Source organism: Pisolithus orientalis, assembly GCF_024613125.1.
Source record: "Pisolithus orientalis strain OTSU chromosome Unknown F5J12scaffold_42, whole genome shotgun sequence".
Lineage (NCBI taxonomy): Eukaryota > Fungi > Basidiomycota > Agaricomycetes > Boletales > Pisolithaceae > Pisolithus > Pisolithus orientalis.
The window spans coordinates 230,705-251,332 of NW_026260823.1; the positions used below are offsets into that span (position 1 = coordinate 230,705).

General features: G+C 46.1%; 2 protein-coding genes across 2 annotated transcripts; both read left to right on the forward strand.

Moving 5' to 3' along the window:
- Positions 1-1,161: 1,161 nt before the first annotated feature.
- F5J12DRAFT_896712 (uncharacterized protein) lies at positions 1,162-2,128 on the forward strand (the record flags this gene model as incomplete). Its single annotated transcript, XM_051747969.1, has 5 exons — positions 1,162-1,233; positions 1,293-1,562; positions 1,626-1,839; positions 1,887-2,002; positions 2,078-2,128. 5 exons carry the CDS (start codon positions 1,162-1,164, stop codon positions 2,126-2,128), a joined length of 723 nt encoding a protein of 240 aa, XP_051596166.1.
- A 4,016-nt stretch (positions 2,129-6,144) lies between these two features.
- On the forward strand, positions 6,145-7,269 carry F5J12DRAFT_915235 (uncharacterized protein; the record flags this gene model as incomplete). The annotated part of the gene is made up of 1 exon (XM_051749145.1): positions 6,145-7,269. The coding sequence occupies one exon, from the start codon at positions 6,145-6,147 to the stop codon at positions 7,267-7,269; it is 1,125 nt and encodes a 374-aa protein (XP_051596167.1).
- Between the last annotated feature and the right edge of the window lie 13,359 nt (positions 7,270-20,628).

Sequence of the window (20,628 nt, forward strand, 5' to 3'; positions counted from 1 at the left end):
TTGTAGGAAAAATCAAAGTAGCTGTACGATATGAGCTAGATGGCTTAGATAACAACAATAAAAATGAAGGGAATGAATCACTCATCCCAAGGGATTCTCGACTGTCAAAACTAGAAGGTGGGACTCAGCACTTTGTAGCAGTAGCAATTTGTGATGTGTGTGGTGTGGCCCATGGAGTAGTACTGGCAATGCAAGTGGTATACATAGTTCATGCACAGTGGTTTGCAAGATGTGTGGTGTAGACAAAGTGAAAAAAGAAACTTGTAGTGACCTTCTGAGTGCCAAAAGGTATCATTCTGTACCTAAGTACAGGGCTTTATAGTCTGGGAAAACCCAGAACCTAAGCAAGACAAGGTACAAGTAAAGGAAAGCCACATGACAGCATGTACATACAAGACAGACCAGAACAGAGGCCAAAGGTATACTACAAGTGCTAAAGGAATATAGACTGTGGTAAAAGAAAGAGTCCAAAGGAAAGGAAGCAACCAGAGCACAGCAGTTGCAGGCATAGCATAGCACAACATCAGTAAACCACTTTGTGTGCTGGCAGTCCTAGGGAATCTGTCCAGTGCTGGACAGCTCTGGACAGCTCTGGCCAGCAAAAGTGATTTACTGATGAAGAGGGAGAAAGGGTGTGGGAAGGTAGCACATGAACAATGGCAGATGCAAGAGGTCTGAAAATGTAATGGTAGTCATGGAACAGTTGATGATAGGGGCTTACATGTCCAAGGAATGTGGATTCCTTACACCTGCAGGGGACTTAGATGCTGACTGTCCCTGGTCAGCCACATGGCACAGAGGATGTAAATATCCTTGCCACATGGTGATGGCAAAGGTGTGGTGCTGAGGATTTGAGAACACCAGTGAATTCCATGCAGAAGCGAAGGAAGCATGGTGCTGAGGAATGTGAGAAGACTGCTGAATGCCATGTATAGGTGTCCAGACCAATGACATAAGTGCTTCATGGCCACTAAGTATATAATTGTTAGTGCATGGCTCAAACCTTTGCATCAATTTGATTCTTTTCCCCCCCCATCAATCACCTCTAACACCTTCATCATGTCTGCTAACCATGCCCCCTGACTTTCACAATCCATTCATGCATCAACTCCAGACCCCACAGAAGTGGAGAAGGCTGCCCTGCAAGAGCAACTTGCAGCCATGTCAGCTGGCCTCATGGCTGAGGCAAGGTGTTTCCCTGAGGATTGCAAGGGAATGGAGGAGGAGAAGACAGTGAGGTGACAGTGCATCAGTAGTATGGTAGTGTGGGGGCTGATCCCTTTCTTTTGCAGGCAGGGCTTATGCCATTGGTCAAGCATGGGAAGGAGCTTGGTGTCATGGTAAGGGTGGATGCAGTGGATGTGCCTATACTGGCTAAAGCAGATGACATCTACAAGTGGTGGACTGCAGAGGAAGCCAATGCATGTGTGAGGGCTGAGCAGGATGTCCAGATGGGGGATGAGAACACACAGGAGACCAGAGGGCTGGGTGCAAGTATTGTAGTGCCTGTGGTGACAGAGAAGATGTTGCATGTTGAGATGGTGTCCTGTCTGGTTTGGAAGGTAAGTGTGCAGTCAGAATGGTGTGGTAGTGGCTGACACTGGAGTCCAAAGCAATTGTGGCAGACCATCACAGAGAGTGAAGATGAGGATGAGCCCAAGATTGTCATTCCTCCCAGCTCGATCCTCCACAAGGTCCCATGCATGTGGTGCATGGTGAAGAAGACAGCTTGCACTGGACCCATTGGGTGGATGTGTGACAGCTGCACACAAATGAAGCAGGGGTGCAAGAAGTCAACAAAGGCTGCAGGAAAGAAGGCACAGGCAGGCACATCAGTCAGTAAGTAGCAACCCCACCTCAGGAGGTGCAAAGTTAATGGTTCGCAGCATGGGCCTCAAAGACTGCAAAGGCAAGCTTGTCCAAGAGGGTCATAGATGGCAATGACAATGATGATGAAGTCAAGGTGGTCAAAAGTCACACCCATGCAAAGGGAAAGGCACTGGTATCAGCTGGCTTGACACCAAGGTTGTGGCTGACCTTTTGCAGTCCTTGAGGCTGTTGTGCACTTCAACTTCAGGTACACATGGATCAGCCCACCAAGGCACTGGAGAAGATTGGGGTGGAGTAGGAACATTTGCACTTAGTTTAGACTCATTACACTGTCCTGACTGCATATCAGCATGCATCATGCTAAATATACTGCTGTTTTCCCTTCAGTGTGAGATTGTGACACAAAACAACTTGAAGGGCTTGAACACTCTCTGTGGGACAGAGCAGCAATGGTGAGATACAGTGTGTGGGGTACTGCTGTTAAGTATGGGTTTACCCTCAGGTGACCAGGCTTCAAGACTGGGTGACAGGGGCTAAGTCCAGGTGGCCAAAGTCAAGGCCAGGAGACAGGGGCCAAGTCTGGTTGGACCAGAGTTAAGGCCAGAGGTTGGGGGTTAAGTCCAGTGGACTGGACTTAAGGCCAGGAGCATGGGAACAAGGCCAGTAGCATGGGAAACTGACTGGTCTTGGAGTGCACACAGGGGGAAGCCAGTCTGGGGTTGGATCTACCTCCCTTGGTCTCAGCTTATCTGCTGTACCCTTATGCAAGCTGGGGAGAGGTCTGGGACAGGGGCTGGGGATAGCTTAAGGCTCAGCCTTAGCTATAGAGTAGACTTGGGGTGTAGTATGGAGTTGAGGGTAATTCTAAATTGATATTCTGACTGAGGGTGCAATGAAGTATGTACAGGGGTTAAATACATGAGGCCAGTCCAGGGTAACAAGCATAGAGCTGGACTTGTTGATAAGCTATTAGAAAGATGATTAGCAAGAGGATAGCCACAGAGGCTGTGCTGAGACTAATAGTGAAAGTCCAGGTGACCAGCATAACCAGAGTCAGACAGAGGTTTGTACAGTAAGCAAGATCAGCAAAGGGGACTAGACTAAATATAGCACAAACAAAGGACAACAGACCAGAGTTATGTCCAGGTGACCTGGACATGGACCTGGGAGGACCAGGGTGGAGCAGCACAGGGCTGGGCGGCCAGAATGGACCAGAGATAGGGGTAAAAGACTGGACTTGAGTTATTCAGGCCAGAGTTGGGTTTTCTAGGACAGACTAGGACTGGACTTGACTGGAGTTAGGGGCTAGGGGTCTGGACTGGACCAGGATTGAGTCCAAGAGTCATGGATATGACCACCACCCAACTTGTCTTCTTCATGTGACTTTCAACTTCTCTCAGTGGTAAGTCCTCATGGTATGGTGTTGATGGTAGGTTTTGATGGTTTTTTGATGAGGGAGTGAAGGGACTGTTTACTGGGTAACTGGGATGGTCTTTGGGTATCAACTGCAAGGAGACAGAAGAAGAACTGAAAGGGAAACAGATCAAGGGGTGCACACTGACTGTGTGTTCAAAGGAGAAATGCACAGGGTAGTAGTGGGTATTCACAGTATATAGTGGCCAAGGATGGCATCAGTGAGACTAGTAAGAGAAGGCATAGGAGAGACATTATTCTAGTTATATACTTATTTGGTGTTTTGTTATCTTTCTGGATGGTTTTGGACTTTTTGTTAGCAGTTTTTATGTTTTGTGAGTGAGGACTAGCTGTCAGTAGAATCACCAAACAAAACCCAGGGTGGAACAGAGGTCTCCAGATGAAAGCCAGGGTAAGACAGATAAAAGGAAACAAACTATGTCTGGTATTGAGTGGTATGTAGGTCACCCCTGTGGGGGACTTTGAATGCTGACTGTCCCCAGTCAGCACAGGAGAGGGAATGAGGGCAGTGGAAGAAGCCATGGAGAAGAGGGTGAAGCCATGAAAGGAGGTAGGGGTATTGTGGGAGAGGGTACAGAGGCAAGTAGGAAGGAAAGAAGGGGAGGGTGTGATGGACAGGCTGTGGGTGCTGGAAAGGGCAGATAGTCAGCTGTCTGAGGCAAAAGCCTCTACCTTGTCATCAGTGGAGTCATCCTCAGCCTCCTCAAGAAGGCAGTCTAGTTCTTTGTCATCTAACCCAGTAATGTGAGTGACAGTTGCACAGGTTTGAGACTGCAGGTGATATGGAAGTAGGTGGAATGTGGTGAAGCAGAGTTTGGAGATGGAGCCATCCAACTCAGCCAGCAGGTATGAGCCCCCAGTGGTCTGATGAAGGATGACCATGGGACCAGTGTACTGTGGCTTCATCTTCTGGTTCAGCTCTTTCTCTATGCAGGAGTTGTGAATGAGCACAAGGGTACCAGGAGTGAAGTTATAGTCTTTTATGTGATGCTGAAAGGCAGCTTCAAACTGTTGGACAGACTGGAAATGTGCACAAAGGATGTTGTTGCAGACCTGATCTAGGTCATCCTGATGCTTCTGTAACTGGTGCATGCACCAAGCAATCAGTTCTGTGGTAGTCAGTGGAGTCACATCATTGCAGGATAGAGGTAAGAGGAAGGTAGCCTCAGCAAGGTCAAATGGAAACAGCAGCTCAACACTGTGCACCATGAAGTAAGGGGATAAACCTGTGGACTTCAGAATGGTGACTTGCTCAGCCCAGAACACAGAGTGCATGACAGTGTGCCAGCAGCAGTCATCATTCTTGCAGCTCTTCATGATAGCCTTGTGTACATCATAGTGGTGATGCTCTACAATGCTGTTAGCCTGAGAGTTGTAAGGAGAAATACAAATGTGACAGATATGATATTGTGTGGCTAGGGAATCCAAGGCTTGAATGAATGCCAGACCATTGTCAGTGATGATTTTGGCAAGCAGACCACAGCAGCATAGGATGTCCTCAAAGATGAAGGATGTGAGCACAGTACTATTTTCCATGTGCAACATGCACCACCCTGGATATGAGGTTAGCATGCATCAAGCCTGTACTATGTACCAGTAGCCATGAGCTTTGGACATTAGCACCATGTCAATGTGATCTTTATGAAACAGGCCCCCTATCATGGGCACAGTGGGAGGGATATGAAGCTTCTGTGTCTGGTGGATCTGGCATTCATGACAAGTATGAACATACCATTTCATGTCCTCAACAAGCAGAGGCCACCAAAAGTGGAGGAGAAGGCAGGTGTGGACTGTGAAGACACCTTTGTGTCTGAGGTCATCATGCACTTCTTTGATGAGGCAATACCACTTGGACTCATTGATGACTAGCTGGTGCCATCCATGTGGTTCCCTATGCCATAAGTTTCCATCTAGGAGGAAGAAGCAGCTGCCCAAATTAAAGAAAGATGAGTACTGCACATCAGTAAGGTCAGGAGGTCGCTTGCAGGTCACAAGGAATGCACAGATCATTTCCATCTTTGCCTCACATGCCCAAGCTTTTGTGGATGGCAGATGGTGGGGTTGTCAGGGGTATTGGAAGGGTTATCAGCATTGGCAGTCACAGAGAATGTGAGGTAGAAGGATGTAGGGGGCAGGAGGCTTGCCCAATGGTAAGCAGGTGGCAGTAAGGATGATTTTGGTTGGAAAGAGACATAGGAGGCAGGCAGTCATTGACAACCTTGTAGAGAAAGAGTAAAAATGGTCTAACCAATCCTTGTGGTCATCATCCTTGGGCAGGGCAAGTTCCACCCATGGATGGCAGGACAAGCCATCAGGGCTGGCATGCCTGTCTGCAGGAACATGCACAAGTTTGAATGAAAAGAGGAGGTCACCAGTGATCCAGTGATTGATTGTTGCATTAGGCTGCAGATCTGGGTTATTTATCATGCCCTTGATATACTTCACATCTACCTCCACAGTGAAGTTAGTGAGACCAAAGATGTATACATGTACTGTGTGCAATGTGCAGAAGAGGCCATACAACTCAAGCTTAGCCTGGGAGTAATGGCTTTCCACTTCATTGAGGGTAATGGATCTGAAGTGACTAGGGTATTGTGTTCCATCTTCACCAAGCTGATAAAGGATGTAGCCAGAACACTTCTTGACTCTGCTCCATGTGGCACCCCAACTAGGACCCCAAAAAATTCCTTGACCCTGTCATGCTAGCCACAGAAGCAGAGCCCATCACTGCCAACAGCAACGTACAGAAATGTCATTCTAGAATGCCAAAGCCCACCCCTGCACACACTCTCCCAGTCATGCAGGAGCCAGAAGACACTCTCACACCCACCACCCATGACCTCAACAGGGCGAACAACCCTGAGGTCTAACTCCCACACCATGCCAGGACCCCAGGCAGCACCTTGTGTGTCAGGATCCACTCTGCATGGCAAGACCACCAGAAGCAGTGGACTACCCATCGAAGACATCATCAACGACCCAGATGCAGAAATAAAAGACACAGACTCAGCAAGAAAATTCCTAGACCAGCTGTACACTGTACATGGAGACCCAATAACGCCAGAACACCTGTCCCAAGCCCTGTTCTACATTTCACAAAGCAAAATGGTGAACAGCACCACACAATCAGCCATTCGAGCTACAGCATATCTAGTCAGAGACCTAGCAGTGCTGGCAATAGCTGAATCTATAACCAAGGCAGTATCGAGCAAACTAGATGCCTCAATCCTAATTGCCATATCACTGCACATCAGCAAAATCATGTCAACCACAGAGAAACTCGAAACCGCCAATGAACAAATCACAATGCTAAGCACTGAGATTGCCAAGAATGCTGGAACCCATGATACCACTGCAGGTGACACAAGCCTTGAACTGCTCGAAGGTAAGGTACAAAAGCTCACTGATGACATAGGGTCAATCAAAACTGTGATAGAAGAAGTCAAAGACCACCTCAAAACCCAAACACCCCCAGCACCATTCCCAACACCATACAGAGATGCCCTAGCCACATACACCGCTAATCTGAACCAGATCCCACTGGGCAAATGCCCAACACAGGAACATGCTAAGGCCTATGCTGCTATCAGAGACAGACAGATACTGATTGACCCTGACAGAGATCACCCAATATTCAATGATTCCACCAAGAGAGAGACAGCCATCAACCTCATCAAGCAAGCAATAGAAGCAGTAGACAGGGTAGATGGCCCCGAAATCCAACTGAAATCAATCACCTGCCTACAAAACAATGGCATCCTCCTCAAACTCAACAGTCAAGAAGCCACAGCATGGATCAAAAAAGTCCCCAACAGAGCTACCTTCCTGGAGAAACTAGGAGGCACAACCATGATCAAAGACAGGATGTACAGCATCATGATTCCATTCCTCTCAACCACAACTGACCTAGATCGCCCTGACACACTATGTGAAATGGAAACCAAGAACAACATCCCAACGGGTTCCATAAGCCAGATCAAATGGATCAAAGACCCAACCAAATGATCCCCCAACCAATGTGTAACACATGCACTAGCAGCCTTTGCCTTGTTGGAGATATATTCTCCCCTGTGTTCTGCTCACTTTGGTGCGATGTTTGGGTGCTTACATAATCACCTTAGAGCGCACATTTTACAGTAGTTTATTCACTGTTCCCTCAGTAGCTTGTTGCACTACTGAGGGTAAGCTCACTTTCACTACCAGTGTTATACTTACTGATGTCCTGTAGATACCTACAGGTTGGTCTAATACATAAGTAGCTTGTTGCACTACCGAGGATACCTACAGCATCCTTCAAAATGCCTCTCCTGAGACAGCTAACCAGATCATCAGGGATGGACTCTACTGGGGCCTGGACAGGCTATGTCTGCATAAGGACAAAAAGGAACCAATCCATTGCCTCAAATGTCAGCAAATAGGTCATCTGGCAAAAGACTGCAAACAAGAAGCAGGACATCTGTGGCATATGCACTCAACTCTACCACACACAGACATGTAACTCACCCACTGTATACTGTGCAAACTGCCAGAGCAACACCCACCCCAGCTCAGACAAAACTGCCCCACTTTTATCAGAAAATGCAATGCCATGAACAACTGCACCCCAGAAAACTGCATGCCCTACTTCCCTACTGCAGATGATTGGACCCAAGTCAAGCTCCCCCCATGTCCCAAAGATCCCATCAGGCAAACCAGACCCCTGCTAATGCAACCAGCCCCTCAAGGCCAAATGAGACAAATGATGCTGGGTGAAGCAATGCGCTTCCACACCATCACCCCAAGACGAGGCCAGAACATCAACAGAATATGTGGAGGCAGGGGAGGTCCCACTCCCTGTAACTTAGGACCATACCACCCACTACCCCCCTGACCCACTCCCCATCCCATGCCCACAGCAAACCCAACACCAGCAGACAACCCCCCCCCCTGACCCTCTTGAATGATGAACAACAACTGACAACAAGATAACGCCCTAAACAACCTACACATCTGGCAACAAAACCTTAATAACTCCCATATAGCCCTACACTCACTTATTAACAGCCAAGCTGCAGACGATTGGGACATAATAGCCCTGCAGGAACCCCCCATTGACAAAATCAGAAACACAAGAGCAAATACACGATGGAGAGTAGTATACCTGTCATCAAAGCTAAACCAAGGTGAAAAACACAGAGTGGTAACTCTAGTTAATGCAAAGATAAGCACTAACATATGGGAACAGATCACATTCCCATCGGCCAATGTAGTAGTAACAAAGCTGAGAACCACAAAAGGGATGTACACACTGTTCAACATATACAATGACTGCAAACACTGACTGAACAATTGACAAACTGGGGACATACCTAGCAACCAACATAAGAATCGCACGGCTAATGGCAAATGACAGGATGATGTGATTAGGAAACTTCAACAGGCACCACCCAATGTGAGACAAGGAGCGAAACCATCACCTGTTCACAGTGACAGCACTCACATCAGCGCAGAAGTTGCTCGACCTGGTAGCAGACTACAGTATGATACAAGCCCTCCCCAGGGGGACACCGACCCTCCAGTCCTCCTCAATGGGAAACTGGACATGCCCAGACAATGTCTTTTGCACAGAGTTGATGCTGGAAGGCCTGACCAGCTGTGACACTAGTCCAGAAAACTGCAGCCCCAACACTGACCACCTTCCAGTGCTAATGCAGCTAGACATAGGACTCACACCAATGGAATTGACCCCCTCCTACAACTTCCAGGAGGTTGACTGGAAGAAATTCAACAAGATGCTCCAAGCTGAGTTAGCAAGGATAGGACCACCAGCGATAATACCTAATGAAAGAGAGTTCCAAAGGACGGTGGGGGGCATTGAAACAGTGCTATGCAGGATGTTGGAAAAGGAGGTCCCAAGGACACGCCCTCACCTGCACAAAAAATGCTGGTGGATGAGGGAACTGACAATGCTATGCAACGACCTGAAAACGCTAAGTAAAGCCTCCTATGTTTTCTGGGCAATCTGCGACCACCCCAGTCACAGACTATGCAAGGAGAAAGCAAAAGATTATGAAAAAGCCATCCAATCGGCCAAAAAATCTCACTGGAGGGACTGGCTGGAAGAAGCAAACAATGAAGACCTGTGGATAGCTAATGGGTACATATCCAAACCATATGGAGATGGCAGTAAGGCCCATATACCGACACTCAGAAAGATCAATGACAAGGGTGTAGCCACCACTGGTCAGATCAAATGAAGGCAAAAGCAAAATGTTTGTGCAAGTGCTCTTCCCTCCCCCCCCCTCCCCACTCATCAGTCCCACAGAACTATGACTACCCCCAGCCAGCAGCCCACTGGTCTACCATCACATGGGACCAACTACAATGCACGATCAAGAACCTCAGCCCCTACAAGGCCCCAGGACCAGATGGGGTAGCCAACGTCATGTTCCAGAAGTCCACCATCCTTTCTGAATACCTAATACATCTCTTCAATGCAGCAGTAACACTACGAACATATTACAACCCATGGAGGGAATCCATAACGGTAATCCTACACAAGCCAGGCAAAGCAGACTATATGACACCTAAAGCCTATCGACCAATAGCATTGCTCAACACCACTGCAAAACTACTGTCAGCCATAGTAGCCAGCAACACATCGTTCATACTCGAAAAATACCAACTGCTCCTGCCAACACACTTCAGTGGAAGACTGGGACGATCAACTGAAGACTCACTGCTCCTGCTCGAAACCACAGTACAGCATGCCTGGTGACAAGGAAAAGTAGCCTCCATGCTATTCTTGGACATAGAAGGAGCCTTCCCAAATGCGGTCACTGACTGCCTGTTGCACAACATGAGAAAGAGAGGCTTACCACCAGAGATAGTAAAGTACATGGAAAGATTGCTGATGAACAGAAGAACCAAGATATGTTTCAACAACTATGAATCCAAGTGGTTCAATGTGAAGAACGGTATAGGACAAGGAGATCCACTTTCTATGATACTATATGTCATCTACAGCTCGGACCTAGTAGAAATGGCCAATGGCAAAAACAAACTAACACTTGCTTTCATAGACGACACTGCTCTCATCGCCATAGGAAAAACGTTCGAAGAGACTCACGCAACACTAAAAAGCATGATGGAATGCGAAGATGGAGCCTATGCATGGTCCGAAAGTCACAACTCCTGCTTCGAAACTAGCAAGTTCACCCTCATGGACTTCACACTCAGCAGAAACAAACCCAGACCACCGCTAACGCTAAGAGGTTCTACCATAAATCTGATGCATACTCACAAGTTCTTAGGTGTAATACTGGACCAGGAACTAAGGTGGAAGGCACAGGCGGCCCAAGTGATAGCCAAGGGAATGAAACAAGCCCTGCTCCTGAGAAGACTGTCATCAACCTCCTGGGGAATCCCCACAAAACTCATGTGCCAACTCCACCAAGCAGTAGTAGTCCCAAAAGTAATGTATGCTGCTCCAGTATGGCTCCAACCAGCCTACTCTGGAGACCACTCCTCCTGTTTGAGAGGATCGAAAGGCATAGTGAAACGTATCACAATGATCCAAAGAACAGCAGCACTGGCAGTAATGGGAGCCATAAGAGCTATGCCTACTGATGCCCTACTAGCACATGCCAACATACTGCCAGCGACCCTACTCATTCAACACACATTGTATAAAGCTGCCCTCCACATATCAACTTTACCAGACATGCACCCTCTACACCTGCACATCAAAAGAATGGCAAAAAGAAACATTAAATGCCACAGAACTGCGCTCCACTGACTAATCCATGATCTAGAAATCTCTCCAGGCTCAATCAAGACGATCCACCCATGCCCAATACCACCAAGTGCATGCCCATCACACTTGACTGTCATCACTCCCAGCAAAAAAGATGCAATAAGAGACTTTGCACAGACAAATGACAAAACACTGATATTCACAGATGGATCAAGCATGGAAGGAGGAACAGGAGCAGCAGCCGTCCTATACATCAACTTCAAGCATGTTGTCACACTGCGTCACCACTTAGGCCAGGTGTCGGAACACACAGTGTTCGAGGCAGAAGCAGTAGTGCTCCTTCTAGTGGCACACATACTAGCCACCAGAGATGAGGTCACATACCTGGCCTTGGTGCTTGTAGACAACAAGGCAGTCATCAGATCCAGTGAGCACCCCTCAGCTAAACCAGGACATCACCTACTGTTACAGTTCAGATCGATGATCCACAAAACCCGCAATGAAGAATGTCTACCAAGAGAGAGCATGATGCTCCGATGGATAGCTGGACATGTGGAAGTGGAGGGAAATGAACTAGTGGATAGAGAAGCGAAACTCACAGCAAAAAGAGCAGAAACCACAAGCCCACCAGGAGACCTACCACCATTCCTAAACAAGCAACTCCCCATCAGTGCCTCCACCCTTAAACAATACCATGCCATGAGACTAAAAGCGCTATGGAAGAAAGAATGGCAAAAATCCCCTCGCCATGACCATGTATCCATGATAGACCCCCTACTCCCAGGAGCTTCATACACAAAACTAGTCGCCTCACTACCCAAAAGACAGGCCAGACTATACATACAACTACAAACAGGACACATACCACTTAACAAACATCTGTGCTGTTTTAAATGAAGCAACACTCCCATGTGCCTGCAGTGCAGGGAGACCACTCCCAAGGATGTACATCACTTCCTTTTCCAGTGCCCCAGATATGACAGAGAGCAGCACATACTCCACAATGCACTGGGAAGAGATGCCACATCACTATCCTACATCCTCTCCAACACAGCAGCGCAGTCACACCTGTTCAAGTACATTTCAGCTATGAAAAGACTACCATAACAAACACCAGGTGAGGTATTCAAATAACACCATGGTAAATGATAAAGCCCAGCACAGGACCAGAATGCTTGTCAGCAGACCAAACATGTACTCAGTGTAAACACCACCTGCATCGACACTCACATCCCCCCTCCCCCCACCCAACTGACACACATGAGATTAGACGTGTTCCATAAACCAATCACCCTGGCTATAAGCTATAACCTCCTAAAAATGCCTTGAAGACCACAAAAAAAAAAAAAAAAGAAAAAAAAACCCACCCTACCATTGCAGATGCAATCTCAGCACATCACAGCAGAGTCACCAAAAGGAGGCAGAAGAGCACAATACCCATACTCCAGCTAGCCTTAAAAAGCAGCCGGTTATGTGTAGATAGAATTATTGCCTGACAGAAGTATTAAACCACCCTTACTCCAAGGCAGAGTGTCTAAAACAGCTGGCAGGAACAGCAGACTGGTGGAGGGCCAAAGGCCCTGCCACCAGGGCATTCACTTCGCTTGTAAGGGAAGGCAGGCCACAGGGGTCCTCTGGTTAGGTAGATAAACTACATTCATATAGTGCGACATAGGGTTACAATTACCCTCAAGCACTTGAAAAATTGAATTAAAAAAAAAAAAAAAGGATGTAGCCAACTGCAATGACTGAAGTGTCAACTGCTAAAATTACTTGTGACCACACTCATAGTCAATCTGCCACAGTGTGGGGGACTTTACAATTTCATCCTTGAGTTGTTGCATGGCAGCCTGTTGCAGCTTGTCCCATGTAAATGGTATGTCTTTCTGCACAAGTGCTGACTAGCAGCTGCATGATCTTGGTGAAGTCTTTGATGAAGATGTGGAGCACACTGCAGACACCAAGGAAACTGTGAACCTGTGTCAGGTTGTGGCACTCAGGCCAGTCACAGATCTTCTGCACTTTGCTTTCTTCAGGAACACAACCTTTGAAGGTGCACTTGTGGCCAACATCACAGTGGAGGGAGTGGGAAGAATTGTATTGTGGCACATATAGCCCTGTACAGGGCCTGCAATGAGCTTGCTTTCTGCCCTGGCCATGATTGCAAATGCCTCTTTGGCTTTCTTCAGACCATTATCATATTGTTCACATCATTATTGGAGGATTCCACAATGATCCCTGTATGATCCTCACTGTCATATGTCTGGTACATGTGGGTGTAAGATGGTTTCTACATTTATGGGGATGCTCACCATAATCATCTGTGTCTGTGCCATCCTTGAGTGCCATAGCACCTGTTGCTTGGTCCCAGTATTCATTTCGATGATATATACTAACTCATTGTCAGATCTCCCAACAATATCATGCTATCCTCCATGAAGGCTACTTGTTTGGGGTTCATTTTTAGCAGTTTGGTATTGTATGTCCTTATGCAGCAGCTTCCATCATTCAGTCAATGTAGGCTAAATCCACTTATAGCATTGTCTATGATGAATAAACTTCCTGTCTTGTCAACACATGGAGAGCCTCTAGGTACAGGTCAGATTGATTGGTTTGCTGAAACTGAAGATCTCTTACTCACATCATTATTCCTGTAGACCTCATTTCAACAACCATCCCATTGTCACTTTGTAGAACATGGCTTGCAAAGGGCAATCTCATTAGATCTTATATTCATGAGTGTCAGGTCCTATCACCTTACATGTCTCCATCATACATCCTGAAAACTATGACATTGCAGCCTTGGAGGTACACAGCATGCAGAATGGACATCATTAACTTGAAGTGGAAGACATTTGACAGTTGATTCCTAGAATCTATTGTCCAGGTCTGAACTCATTTGTCCCATGTCATTATGATGATATGAGTTCCTGTGCCATTACCTGCATCCAAAGCAATGGCCATGATTTCATGGCCCCCACTAATCCTCCTGGCAATGACTTCCTCAAATTCAACCACAGTATGTGGGTGCTGCCTCCAGATCAGCAAGTAGCCCAGTCCTGTCCCACTGTAGGAATGGGTAAAATGATGTACCTAGAATTAGTAATTATCAGTGATGGGCAAGTGTAGTGCTTGACCCAAATAGGATATTCTGTTTTGGAGAAATGAAGTGTAGTAAAAATGTGAAAAATGCGAACTAGAAAGAATACTTAGCTCTGAGCTGCTGCCTGCTGTTCTAAACCTCTGCCAGTCCTCCTGGCCCATTGGGTACTCCTCAAAGTAGTAATCTGTCCTCAAAAACTTGCCAAAATGCGAGACTAAATCACCCTGCCACTGAGGGCCTCTGACATGAATTGCCTCTTTGGCAAACTGAACTTGTGCAAACACAGCATGTGCACTTAGTCAGCAATGCAGCTGCTCACCACTAAGTCCAGTGGTACAAACATGAAAACAAAAGTCCCCAACCCCTATCTCCCAACCAAGACAACTTCTCATAGGGAATTCAATCCCATTCCCTACACTGCAGCACAAGGTTTCTTGTATACTGTCATTTTGTGCAAGCCAAGTAATATTTGTAATGGGATCTTTGGGACTTTGCATCTGTGGAGGTTGGGGTAGATGAACCCCTTTGTGTAAGTCCCATACCCTCAGTCCATTGAAACCTGTTGGCTAATATGCATTGGATTCAAATTAACACTGCTGAATTCCTACCTCCACTTGCCAACAGTGTTCCAGAGTTCAACACTGCTAGACAGAGGATTGCATCCTGGTGCCCCCACAAGCAGCACCCAAGTGCATACTTCATCAGCAACTTGAGAATAGAGCTGAATATCATCAGGCAAAATTGTTCATCAGTAAGGCAAAGTTGTCATCAATGTAAATATGTGTCATGGCCATGTCTAGACTACCCTAGACCAGCTCTACTCCAGTCCTAGCCTTGACACCTCAACCCAAAAATATGTTAGCTCATGAGGCACTGCAAGGCAGTGCCCAATCAAGTTGTTCACTCAGTCAAGACCAGACTGGCATAATACCTGGCCCCATCACTAGTCCTGCCCCAGTTCCTGGTAAACCTTTTGTTCATACCTTGCTTGATAATATTCTTTGTACTTACCAATCAGTTTACCAATGATCACTGTACTGGTGCAAACTGGTCTCTGGTGCTATGTTACACTTGGTTTACCTCTAGTATTTAAGCTGTAGGAACATCTGTTTGGCCTCAGTCTGAAATCAAACTAGTCTTGTCTAACCCAGTCTCCTCTGTCTCCCACTTTCTGCCTCTTGACTGGACTGTGGCCCATGCAAGGGAATAGTGCTGCTACCCAGTTGCCAAGTCCAATAGTCCAAACCCCCTCATATCTTCATCTTCCCCTCTGACCCCTGACCAGACTCCAGGCCAGCTTTGGACTGGTGATGAACCAGACTTAACAATATGTTGCATCTGTTATTGTCTAGCAGCTAATTTGCATAATGTCGTAAAGGCATAACCTGAGCATTGCTAATGTGACAATTTTATTATTATCACACCCTCACAACAGTGTCTACCATGGCTAATAAAGGTGCATTTCCTCCTGACTATGACCATTACAACATTCCCTATTATTTCAGCTGCTTGTGAGGTTTAATTGTGGGAAGAATGCCCAATCTGATTTTAACAAGGTGAACAAAAAGCTCCACTTGAAATTTGATTTACATAATGAAGTGGCACAGCTAAATTACTACCATAACTACTATCAGATAGTAGATGCCTGTAGCAACAATAGAAGTGCATTTGCCTGGCTGTGCTGGAGACTGATCAGGTCTTTACTTTTGAGCAATTACCTCCAGACCCATTCTGTTCACCTGACTTGGGCAATTATTGGTGATAGGCCCATACCTCTGCATGTGTGATGTGAGTATGTCTGTGATATCAACTTATTTCCCATATGGCAATGTGCCCACATTTGACTGCCCCATTTTTGTCTGCTTTTGTTTGCCTAGTGCTGACCTCATTTGTTCCCTCTAACCTTATCCCAGATGTGCACTACATGTTGCTGTACTCCATTATATGTCTGCTGATTCCCAACCATGGACACTTTTGTTCCATGTGACTTTCTATTGTCTTTCCTTTTTTTGTTAGGGAGTCATGGCACTGATTGCCTCTGACTTAACTCTCTAGGTCTCCAGTCATACCACAATTACTAACTCTAACCCATTTTCAATGCCAGGTGCATTTGGTACCCATACATGTATGCATTGGATTCCACAATGATAACTAACTGCAGCTACATATCATTGTCTTAGACTGTATTCATATGAACCAAGGAGCATCACCAAGAGCAGTGTTTTGAAAAACCTCCAAGAAGAGGTTTGTGTGAGAAGTCCATAGCTTTACTTAGTATCACACTCATGTGTTCAAAAGGAAAACAACAGACAGCAGGAAACTCTTCTTAAATCTCATGAGCAGGAACTTACCATGCTCAGAGATGAAATTCAGGTATGCCATCCTCAGTGCTCTGTCAGGCCATTGCTCAATGAATGAAGGAACAACACATCAGCATGATACCTTACTGGCAGGTCAAAAGAAGGAGTTTTTGAGGTTCTGAAGTGAACTGCAGGTGAGTCATTGTGGATCACTATACACTCCTGATAGTTTACATCACACTGAAAGAATGTGATCAACTACAGAAAATCAAGATTGTGCAACATACTGCTGCTATGGAAGAGCACTTGTGATCAGAACTAAAGAAGGTTGGTGATGATGTGGTGACATGCTGCCAAGCAAAGAAAGAGGGGGAATTGGCAGCAATGGTTCAACACAATATGCAACATAGACATGTAAGTGAACAAACTATGTAGTTTGTCAGGCTATGCTGACTGCCCTTGGACAATGCAAACAGCATCTCAAGCTGAACTAGTGTGCTTCCCAGCTGAATTGGAGTCTCCTACCTTCCAGGACAACCAGCTGCAAACACCACAACAAGCATCCACTGCACCACTGCCCTGGCATGCATGAACTCCATATTTGGACACTATCAAGAAGGCCAAACAAACCCAAGCAGTTTAATGAAGAACCCACCTCATCAGGATGTCTCATGAGCTAAGTAAGGAAATATACAACTTGATATGAATATCTCACCATCAATAGCCTATTCATGATGAAGAGTTCTGATCTACTGCTTCAGAACCTGAGCTATCACTAGAGGATAGGGCCATCGGGGACAGCAGGCACCTTGTTTACAGACATGCCATTGATTCCCATAATTTATGGCTAGCAATCAATATTTGTACCAGTCTAACTTTTCCATTGCAGTGCCATTGGAGGTCTCACCCCTTTCTTGCCACATCAGCATCACCACCCACACTCTAAACACAGCCTATCTCCTGCCCTCCACTCCACTCCATCACCTCATTATATGCTAATGAATCATCAACAATGTGATATTATTCCTCAGAGGTTTTGGTGGGCATCTTCTAAATTTCCCCACTTCTGATGAAGCACTGATTGGAGAGATGATCCCTTCAGATAATGAGTGCATGCACAGGAATGTCAGTATCAGGAACTCACATGTTGTTGAACATGAATGAATAGCCATCCAGAAAGGCAGGATATATGCTGCATATGTACCCACCCAGTAACCACATGACAGATGACCCCCAAGCACTTGAGGATGTCAGTGGACTTCACAAGATTGTGATGAAGTTCAGACATTTGAAGCCATAGACAGCCACCATCAGTCAAATTGCAGGGCATGCACCTGCAACTGTAAGGCAAATGATGATACTCTTGGCATCTGCCAAACTTGACACCACATGTGGTGTATTTCTACTCAGAGAATGTTAATGTGTGATGGAAATGAGAAAGATGTACCTTTGCATTCTAGCTTCATGGACAAGTAACACATCTGGTGCAAGGGCACATAAATATCTAGGTCTGAGGGTGTTGTCATATCCATGACTCTCAGACTCAATCCCAGTCCAGCCCAGACCCCTAGCCCCTATGTCTGGTCAAGTCCAAACCTAGTCTGACCTAAGAAACCCAATTCCAGCCCTAAATAACCTAACTCTGGCCTAGATAACTCAAGTCCAGTGTTTTACCCCTATCTCCAGTCCCCTTTGGCCTCTCAGCCTCATGCTGCTCCACCCCAGTCCTCCCAGGTCCATGTCCAGGTCACTCAGACACAACTCCAGTCTGTTTTCCTATGTTTGTACTATATCTAGTCTAGTCCTCTTGTCTGACTTTTGCTTACTGTACAAACCTGTGTCTGACCCCAGTTATGCCAGTCACCCAGACTTAGACTATTAGTCTTGGCACAGCCTCTGTGGCTGTCCTACCTTGCTAATCCTCTTGCTAATAGCTTATTAACAAGTCCAGCTTCATGTTTGTTATTCTGGACCAGCCTCATGTATTTAACCCCTGTGCATACTTTGTAGCACTCCAGTCAGAATATCAATTTAGTATTACCCTCAACCCTGTACTACTCTCTGAGTCTACTCTACAGCTAAGGCTGAGCCTTAGTCTATCCCTGACCCTGTCCTGGACCTTTCCCTGGCTTGCATAAGGGTACAGCACATAAACTGAGACCAAGGGAGGTAGATCCAACCCCAGACTGGCTTCCCCCTGTGTGCACTCCAAGACCAGTTGGCTTCCCATGGTCCTGGACTTGTTCCCATGCTCCTGGCCTTGACTCTGGACCTTTGGACTTGGCCCCTAATCTTTGGCCTTGACTCTGGACCTTTGGACTTGGCCCCTGACCTCTGGCCTTGACTCTGGTCAACTGGACTTAACCCCTGTCACCCAAGGGTAAACCCATACTTGACAGGTGTACAGTGATTGGTGATAGCTGATGTCATGCCCTGCATACCAAAGATGATGCAGAAAGTGCAAGACAAGGTGGGTTCTGGGGGGCTTACACCCTTCAATGCATACATGGCATTGTTGCACAGCTGGGGCAGGGATACAAGTTAACTGTTGTGTGATTTCAATGAAAAGATATTCACTCAACATCTGGGCAAATATCTGTGAGAAGAGGACCAAAGGCTTGTGGCTCTCAATTGTAAGACAATGTTAGACTGGGAAAGAGCCAAAGTGACATAGATTGCACTTGTGCCAAACCAGAGTACAAAGACACATGCCTTCAATTCACTGCCACCATCAATTGGTCTTTATCCACATGTAAACCCTTGGGCTTCGAGTTCAAACAGATGAATGGGGACAGTCTGGGCATGCAATTGTACATAGGCACATGACTTCAATTTGCTGCCACCATCAATTGATCTTCATCTGCAAGTTAACCACCTTTACATTTGAGCTTGTTACAATCATACATAAATGCAAGTACATAAATGCATGCCAACAAATCTTCACCCACATGATTTGAATCAGACTTTGTAAAGGGGAATGTTCACAGATGTCAAAAAATGAGTGACAAATTTCAAGGTGCAGTGACCTTGTAAACAAGGTGACCAGCAAATAACAGTGATCCTGTATCAATGGTGGAAGCAATTTCCAAGGGGGTTGAAGCTGCACTTTGGAAAGTACTTGGTGATGGTGCTATCACTATGCCACAAACAGGGTGGTCATGGCAGTCACCTCAAAAACAAAAGGAGGTGAATAAAGAAGTGGAGACAGAAGGCTACAAAGCCACAAGGACATTGTGATCTTATACTGGTAAGTGACATATTGCTCATTCTGTTCATGTGATAAACCAGCTGTGATAGAGTGAAGTCCATCACTTCTTCAAGGAAAAACTCAAAAGAAGTCTGGACCATGAATTTATTTTGAATGAAACAGCCCCCCCCCCCCAATGATGTCCATGCATATGATCACAAAGATGGTCCACCACCCAACATGGACTCACCAACTTTCAACCTCACACAGGGCTGTTCCTCACCATGAAATTCTTTCATCATCGACCACCTTCTCAATGAATTTCAGAGACAAGGCAATGAAGAACACTGGCCTGTAATGAAGTCCAATGATTACATGTTGGAAATCCTATGTGAACCCTACAAATGTCTACACATGACATGGTGGAAAGCTCAGCCAGATATTACAACAAAGGGCACAGTAGAAACTTCCACTGAGATTGAAGAATTGTTGGTAGTGGAATGAACCTGGGTACTCAAAAAGAGCAGACAGACCACATGATGATGAAATGTAGGGCATTGATTTTGCTGTTTCATACCAGTAACTCAACCTGTTTTAGAAATATCAACAATGATGTGCCATTCTCAAACATATCATTGCTCTCAAGAAAGACTCCATGAATGGTGAAGGTGATCTCCATACTTGGCAATGGCTCCTGCAGCTGATCCACACACTGGGTAAGCATGGGATGAGTTCCAAGGACAGTGACATTGACAATAATGTCATGACTATCCTCCAAGCTAAGAATATGGCATGGCAACACAGTGTCAAACAGGAAGTTGATATTATTGACCTCCAGAGACTTGTCAACAATGATGTTTTTGCACCCCAAGGGTCAAAGCCTATCCAGAGGATTCATGCCCCTGGAAACCCTCAAAGTTTGTGCACTCCAGTCCCAGGCTTACTACAGTCTATCTATGATTCCATTTGGCTTTCTGGGCTTACTCACCATGAACAGGACTGCCTGAAAGTGTCAGAGGAACCATTTCTGTGGATGGAG